Source organism: Elephantulus edwardii, unplaced genomic scaffold (genome assembly GCF_000299155.1).
Source record: "Elephantulus edwardii isolate Elephantulus edwardi_28Jun2011 unplaced genomic scaffold, EleEdw1.0 scaffold00042, whole genome shotgun sequence".
Taxonomy (NCBI): Eukaryota; Metazoa; Chordata; class Mammalia; order Macroscelidea; family Macroscelididae; genus Elephantulus; species Elephantulus edwardii.
The window spans coordinates 20,293,274-20,302,006 of NW_006399792.1; the positions used below are offsets into that span (position 1 = coordinate 20,293,274).

An 8,733-nucleotide genomic window follows, 5' to 3' on the forward strand; every position below is an offset into this window, starting at 1 on the left:
AAAAGAAAGAAGTGAAGCTGGGCTTGGAGGCAAGGATTCTGAAGCTCTCTCTGACATACTTTGGACATGTCGCAAGGAGGGATCAGTCCTTGGAGAAGGATGTCATGCTTGGGAGGGTTGGAGGGACAGCGCAGGAGGGGAAGACCCTCTATGAGAGGGATTGACTCAGTGACTAGGGTAATGGGGGTAGGTGTGTCAGAGACGGTACAGTTGACTCAGGATAGAAGAGGGTTCAGAGCTGTTGTACATAGGGTCGCTATGAGTTGTAAGCGACTTGACGGCACAGAACAAAAAGAAGGACTGGAAAATGAGGGTGGTTGTTGTTGTTATGTGCTGTCGAAAATGAGGGTAGAAGGGAAATAATTTATATTCCCAAAATAACAGATGATATAAAATCAATTGCCTCATGGTAACCCCACTCACCACTGGGCCAATTGGCAGCACCATGATCGATGGAGAAGAAATTGAGTTTATTAACAATTACAGCTTGTTCAGCTCCACAATCAATACTCTCAGCATGAGCAGGCAGGAAATCAAAAGACGAATTGCATTGGGGAAATCTGCTGTCAGGGACCTCTCCAGAGTACTGAAGAGCAACAATGTCATTCTACAGACTAAGATATGCCTAATCCAGGCCATTGTCTTTGCAATTACTTGTTATGCTTCAGAGAGTTGGGCAATGACTACGAATGACAGAAGAAGAATCAATGTTTTCAAATTGTGGAGCTGGAGAAGAGTCTTGAACATATCATGGAATGTCAAGAAAGGAAATATGTCAGTCTTGGTGAGGGTGAAACCAAATTTCTCCTTGGAGGCTAGGATTTTGAAGCTCTGTCTCACACACTTTGAGCACGTGGGCACCTTGTAAAAGTACATCATGCTTGGAAGGGTGGAGGGACCGTGCACGAGAGGAAGACTCTGGATGAGATGGATTGATACGGCATCTGGAACAATGGGGGTTGGTATGTCGGAATCATTGAGATTGGTTCAAGACAGAGAAGCCGTCAGAGCTGCTGTACATAGGGTCACTATGGGTTGCAGGCGACTCGATGGCACATAACAACAATATTGTGGCCCCATGTGTGTCAGAGTAGAACCAAACTCTGGCAAGTTCCCAGTGGCTGGTTTATTTCAGAAGTAGGTTTCCCACCATGTCTTTTTTCCAAGGTGCGTCGCTTTGGGGGTTTTTTCCCCATCAAGGCTTATAAATCCTACTGCTTTTTTCATATAATGATTCCTAGATACTTTGTTTTATGACATTAATTATTCATTGATTAATAGAATTAACTAGTCACAATGTCTAACCAACCTGAGGTGCATCTTGGTGGATTCTAATTGCCCAGCTTTTGTTTTGCAGTGAGCCTGTTACCTATCTGACTCACCTGGGAACTCCATTGTGTCTATATCAGCTTCTCCAAGATCTTTGCTAAGAGCTGAAGGAAGTGAACAGGTGTGAGCCATGCAGATGCCATGGAGCAAGTGCCCCAGGCAAAAGGAGTACAGACGCCTGAGGCAGGACATGTGTGTGATGTTCTCGGAAATGAACGAGAAGGAGTGGCTGAACCAGAGTTAGGCTAAAGGAACAGGCATGGAGAGAGAGCAGAACAACCCTTCAGTGAACAGGTGTGCCTGGGGTCACAAAGCAAAGCAGGTTGGCAGACCTGAGGGGGAAGGAAAGCCAATTAATCAGATATGACTATCACAGGAGGAGAGTGCCTCCTCATTCTCCAGTAAAGCATCTGGTGGATTTGAACCATACGCCTTCGGGATTGCAGTGCAGCTTCTTGCCACTAGGCCACAAGGACAACATTTCTAGTTAGCTCTATCTTTAGAAACGGAACGGTTTCACAGAAAATGAATGTTGGAGGAGGTGTTTATGTTCTTGCTGTTTTTTATTACTTTGGGACAGAGAAAAGAAGACTCCTCGCCCTTAGAGAACACTGTCCCTTTGGGGAGACACTGCAGCCTCTCTTCCTTATAAACATTCAGCTCTCAAGGGTTAACTCTTGAGGCACTGGAATAATTTTATCATCCCATAACAATCCCTCCCTCGAACTTAGGACAGGATATTACCTCTACAGGCAATTTTTCTTCCAGATTTGGGTAGAGGGCCAAGGGGTGCCTGGTCAGACTGGCTTCAACGTCCTCAACGAATGCCTTCTGTGCCCGCTGGGCTGCCGAGAGCCGGGAAGTCAGATCTCCCTTGGGCAGCTTGGGCTTCCTTGTCTTTGGGGGCTGGGGAACTCTGTGGTAAATCAGGGGAAGGTAGGCCTCGTTGGGGGCCTTTGTGATCAGATCTTGGCTGGGAGGACACCCTTCTCTGAAGTCATCCAACCCTTCCCTCACAAATATCCAGTGTTGGCTGTTGAGGGAGGGAGGGAACTTCAGCTTGTTCCTCTGCTTTGGAAAACACCTGAAAGTTGGATTCTCTTTGTACCTAGAAGACAACGAGTTTGGTTATACGAATCGCAAGGACTGGGATGGGAAATGATTGTATTAGTTTGGCTGCCATATTTTGGGGGGGGGGGGAGAGGAAGAGGTTAGAAGAAGTGAGTCCATAGAAAGAAAGTCAAGTTAGGCCAACGTTTCATTTAAGGGCACATTACCATCGGTGTACCCCAAACTCTTCTCTGGTCTACCTTACCCAAATTTTCTAGATGATGTAAACAGTTAATGTGCTTGGCTGCGAATGCAATGGGTGGAGGTTTAAATCCACCCAGAGGGATTTCAGAAGAAAAGCCTGGTAAACAAACCACTCTAGAAAAATCTGCTACTGAAGCTCCTATGGAGACAGTTCTGCTTCAGCACATAGGGGGTTGTTTTTAATCTAAATTGACTCGCAGAGTCTCAGCTTGATCCCATTACCATTAAGCTGACTCTGAAGGCGTATCAGAGGCTGTAAGTTGCACCAGGAGGGGAGGCCCCACCTTTCCACCACAGAGCAGATGGTGCATTCAAACGGTGTACTTTGAGGCTGGAACCACAACTCCCTACCCCCTAGCTCATCAAAACACTTCACACAGCAACTAGTTTTTTCAAATCTCCACATCATATTCACATAGCTCTCCCTTGCACATGTAAAACCATTTAATTGTGTTTGAAATGTGTCCTTTCATTTGTACACATCCTTTAACACTTATATTTTGTATCCAAATGGTTCTTTATGTCTTTCTGGTTTTCCCTTATTTCCCCAAATCTTGTATTTTAAAGATTCATCTGTTACTATATGTGAATATAATCCATTACCTCCAATTACTATTTCTACATTTCATTCTTTTGGTGACGGCTGCTCAAGCTGCCACCCTCCAGGGGCACTTTCTTTAGTTCTTTTCATTCTTATGGTGATGTAGATGAGTGTTTACAAAGAAAACCTATTCTGAACTCAATAATTCATTCACCTTTTTCCATGCCACGATTGCAATCCCCACAATGAAACAGCACTCATCCCCTTTCCTCCCTGTGTTTAACATTTCCATCCATCCTCCCTATTCTTTCCTGCCTTTTGAAGTTTCGCCCTAGGCAAATGCTGCCCTCTTGATTTTGTAAGGATGATTGTGTGAAGGAGTATGTACCTGGTTGGTATTATTGTTCACTTTAAACATTTATCTATTGTTTGGCTAAAAGCTGAGTCACAAATGTGAATAAAGTTCTTAGGTTTGAGGGGTGACTAGAAGTCCATAGGGGGAGCTTGGTCTTTTTTCCTATGACTTTGAACTGTGTTCCACATTCTTACCAGCAAAATACAACAGTAGAGTGGGAAGAACCTAGATCCTGGTGGTAGTTTCTTGTTAGCTATCATTAAAGTGGCCCTTTCATTTAATCTCTGCAGGCCTCAGTGCTCCTAAACTGAGAAGTCTAACCAGTTCAGAGGTTGTGCATTGAAGTCTAGCAGCTGAACCCAACTAAAAAACCTGTCATGTGGTTCTTTTTGGGTTCCAATAATGAATCTAAGAATTGAAAGGACCATGATGTTGTCCTCTTGCATAATTCTGACTCATGGTGACCCCGTAGGACAAGGTAGAATTGCCTCATAGTTTCCTGGATTATAATCTTTATGAGAAGGAGCCCTGGTGGAGCAGTGGTAAAAGTGCTCAGCAGCAACTGAAAGGTTGGTGGTTCAAAGCTATCAATCATTCCAAGGAATAAAGATATTGCAGTCTGCTTCTAAAAATGACTCACTCACTGATTACCTTTGAGTTGAAGCTGATTAATAGCTGACTCTCTTTAGGATTTCTGAGGCTGTAGACTGCACGGGAGGAGACTGTCCATCTTTCTCCTGCAAAACTTATGGTAGATTAGAGCCACCAGAGAGGTGTGGCCTTTGTATTAGCAGTGCAACTGCCTACAGAACAGGCCACCAGGGTTTTCTCAGGAAAGATTACAGCCCTGGAAAGACTATAGGATGATTGTTTTTGTTTTTTACCTCAGCATTTCTTTCCTTTGTTTTGACTTCTCTACATCTAGCACCACTGTACTAAAGGGAATTAGCTGACACAGAAGAATTTCATGAAACAAGTATGAGAAAGAGTCTGTGGAGATGAAGGAAGAAGTTCAAGCTGCTCTGAAGGAATTTGCAAAAAACAAGGCCTCAGGAACTGGTGGCATACCAACTGACATACTTCAACAAACAGATGCTGACCTGGATATGCTTACAAAGTTGTGCCAAGAAATCTGGAGAACAGCCAGCTGGCCCACCGACTGGAAAAGATCTATATTTGTTCCCATTCCAAAGAAAGATGTCCCAATAAAGTGCGGAAATTGTCGAACAATAACATTAATATTACATGCAAGCAAGATTCTGCTAAAAATTATTCAAAAATAACTGGAACAGCACATCAACAGAGAACTTCCAGAAGTGCAGGCTGGGTTTAGAAGAGGCCGTGGCACGTAAGGATATTGTAGCTAATGTTAGATGGATCTTGAGTGAAAGCAGAGAGTACCAGAGGAATGTCTATCTGTGTTTCATTGACTATGCAAAGGCATTTGACTATGTGGATCACAACAAACTGTTGCTAATCCTGAGAAGATTGGGAGTCCCAGAATACTTGATTGTGCTTATGCAAAACCTATATTTGGGCCATGAGGCAGTCATTTGAACAGAGCAAGGAAACACTGCATGGTTTGAAATTGGAAAGGGTATACAACTAGGATGTGTCCTATCTCCATACATTTTAAATCTATATGCAGAACAGATCATCCAGGCAGCTGGGCTCTATTAGGAGGAATGTAGCATCAGGACTAGAGGAAGACTCGTCAGTAATCTGCCTTATGCAGGTGAAACAACTTTGCTTGCTGAAACTGAGGGGGACCTGAAGTACTTGCAGCAGAAGGTCAAGAAAGGATTGTAGCCTTAAATATGAATTGAAGCTCAACATCAAGAAGACAAAGTTCTCACCACTGGGTTGATTGGCAGCATCATGATAAATGGTGAAGAGATTGAGATTGTTAACAGCTTTGGTTTGCTTGGCTCCACAATCAACACTCTTAGTACCAGAGACCAGGAAATCAAAAGACAAATTGCAATGGGAAAGTCTGCTGTCAGGGACTTCTCCAGAATACTGATGAGCAACGACATCAGTCTGGAGACTAAAGTGCACCTGATCCAGACCATGGTCTTTTCAATTACTTGCTATGCATCAGAAAACTGGACAATGACTAGGGATGATAGATGTAGAATTGATGCTTTGGTGCTGTAGTGCTGGAGAAGAGTATTGGATATACTGTGGACTACTAGGGGGGAAAAAACAGGTTCAACCTAGAGAGAGTGAAACCAGGCTGCTCCTTGGAGGCAAGGATTCTGAGGCTTCGTCTGACATACTTTGGATATGTTGCAAGGAGTGACCAGTCCTTGGAGAGGGATATTATGCTTGGAAGGGTGGAGGGACAGCGCAAGAGAGGAAGGCCCTTGATGAGATGGATTAATTCAATGACTAGGGTAATGGGAGTAGGTATGTCTGAGACAATAAGGTTGGCACAGGACAGAGCAGGGTATATAGGTTTGCTTTCAGTCACAAGTGACTAGATGGCACATAGCCACAACAATAATGTTCTTAATTTAATTTTCAGAGCCTCATCTGACATCCATTTTGATCTTTCTTCCCTGTCTTTATAATGACCTTTTGTTGTTTTCCTGGCGATGTGCATCATGATGTCCTCCCACAAATCATTTGATCTTTGATTATTAGTCATCAATGCCTCAAATCTATTTTTAAGACAGTTTTTAAATTCCGTTGAGAAAGACAATGGAAGGTCAGCTATGAGTTGGTTGCATCTCAACAATAGTTAGTTTGAGAGCTTTCAATATATATGCAAGAGGTAGCTGGGTGGTTAATGGTCAACATAACTCATGCAGCTAATGGAAAAGGTTGTAAACTTGGGTCAACTCAGAAGCTTCTAAAAGGAAAAGCCTGGCCATTTACTTGCCAAATGTCTGTCCTTTTGACAACCCTATGAAATAAATTCTACTCTGGTACCTATCAGGTCATCATGAATTAGAACTCGCTTGAGAGCAACTGGTTCCTCCAGACTGTTCAATTTAAAACTCACAACAATTCCATTAAGCTGGTTTCAATTGTCCCCATTTTACAGTTAAGGAAACTGAGCCCAGATGGAACATCTAACTTGCCCAATTGGCCTTTGATGCCAGCTTTTCTGATTCTAGAGATTGGAATCTTAACACCACCACATTCTGTTGCCAAGAAAGCCAAATGCCATCCTAATAAACAGCCAAAGAATCCGCATAGGCAAAAGCCTGACACTCCTGCCCACAGCTAGGGTATTAACCGTCCAAAGCAAGAGCTGACCTCTCAAGTATCTGAGGCACACTTCCCGAAACAGGGCTGGGCTTGGCCACAGTCACCTGCTGGATGACTAGAGGCTCCAGGTGTTCTGGACCCTCAAACTCCATTAAGGGATCCAGGCGTCTTGGCTACCCAGTGAAACAGTTGTGGTTGCTGCTGCTGGGGCTGCTGCTGCTGCTATGTGCTGTTGAGTTGAAATCGACTCTTCCCGAGACTCCAGTGGGGTTTCAGAGGCTATAAATCGCAGGATGCTCATCTCTCTCCCATGGATGGAACAATTACCTAACCCAGAAGAACAGGAATAGAGAGCTCTGGTGGCTTAGTGGTAAGGAGCTGTCTGACTAATCCAAAGGCACATGATTTGAATCCACCAGCTGCTCAGCAGGAGAAAGATGGGCAAGATCTCCTCCTGTGCTATTAACGGCCTCTGAGAACCCAATGGAGGGTCAGCTATGAGTGGTTTCAATGCAATGGTACAAAACAACATACAAAAAGGGAAAGTATGTCTAAGCTGGGGCCCTCCCAGTCCTAAATTAAACCAGCCTCTACAACTTCCCATCCGGAATGAGAATGTTGGGAGGCTAGCAGAAGCAAAAGGCTCTCTACGACGAGAAGGGGATTGCCCTGTTATTTTATAACGAATATAGTTATTTTGGTGGAAGGAGCATCTGGGAGGAGCTGCAGGCCGCTCCTCCCGCCGAGGGGTCCCCGCCCCTCGCGCCGTCGCCCGGGATCCAGCGCCCCCGTGTGGCCCCGTGGTGCGCGCGCTCGGCCTGGCGCGGCGTGCTTACCAAGGCCTGCGGGTCGCGCTCAGGGGCGCCGGGACGAGGTCCACCGGCCGGAACCGTCGCAGGTCGGCCATAGTCCCTCATAGAATGCCGGGCTCTGGACGAAGCTTGCGGGGGTGTGTGTACTGACCAGCAGATATGGTCGCTAGGAGACCACACAGCCACGCGTTCTGCCCGCGCGTTCTGCCTCCACCCGCCTCGATTGCGCGCCCCTGCGCAGTGCCCACCCAGACCATCCAGAGGCCTCACCTCCCAGGCAAGGGTGGGCCTGTGGTTTGGGGAAGGAAAAAGGATACAGCCCTACGTTTCATTCTCTGACTCTTTTATAAAGTGGTGTTCATCTTCTTCCCATTAAAACTGTACACACACACACACACACTTTTTGGTTGGTCATTACTCTTTTTAAAAATGTTTGTTGAAGGAAAGAAAAATAGGAGGGGAGAATTGAGATAAACAGGGTGGGGGGAAGGGAGAGAAAAAAAGGAATAGACTGCATTCTAATTGTGGGAAAACTTTTTAGCACAAAGCTTTTTTCCTGGAGGTCCTGGGACTCCCTAACCTTATAGCTCTGTAAACCTAAGGCAGGGGATTTCTGTCCAGCCACCATCAGAGTCCTTTGCAATACAGTGCTGTGCATCGGAGAGCTGGACAATGACTAAGGATGACAGAACAGTCAATGCCTTTGAGTTGTACTGGAGAAGAATCTTGAACATACCATGGACCGCCAAGAAAACAGAAAGGTCATCTTGGAGAGGGTGACACCAAGTCTTTCCTTGGAGTCTAGGATTTTGGAGCTCCGTCTCACATACTTTGGGCACATGGCCAGAAGAGACCAGTGCTTGGAAAAACACATCATGCTCCGAAGGGTGGAGAGACAGCACAGGAGAGGAAGACCTCTGTTGAAATGGATTGATACAGTGATTAGGGCAGTGGGGGTAGGTGTGTTGGCATCAGTGAGACGGGCTCAGGATAGGGCAGTCTTCAGAATTGCTGTGGGTCACAGACGACTAGACGGCACATGACAACCACAACAACCATCAGAGTCCCTTTTAGTTCTTTCATTAGGTGATTTTTTTAGCCTCGATCCACTTCAGACAGTGAAAAGACAGACTGCCTGTGGCCACCTTCCGGCTCTTCTGAGTGTT

The 8,733-nt window shown here is 45.3% G+C and overlaps 1 protein-coding gene across 1 annotated transcript in view; it reads right to left on the minus strand.

The window, feature by feature from the left end:
- The window catches only part of FAM47E (family with sequence similarity 47, member E), a 44,447-nt gene extending 36,785 nt beyond the window's left edge, over positions 1-7,662 (minus strand). The window contains exons 1-2 of the mRNA XM_006885342.1: positions 7,592-7,662; positions 2,074-2,302 (exon numbers count right to left, since the gene is read on the minus strand). Coding sequence (XP_006885404.1) covers positions 2,074-2,302; positions 7,592-7,662 — 300 coding nt within the window. The remainder of the gene's footprint in view (positions 1-2,073; positions 2,303-7,591) is intronic.
- Between the last annotated feature and the right edge of the window lie 1,071 nt (positions 7,663-8,733).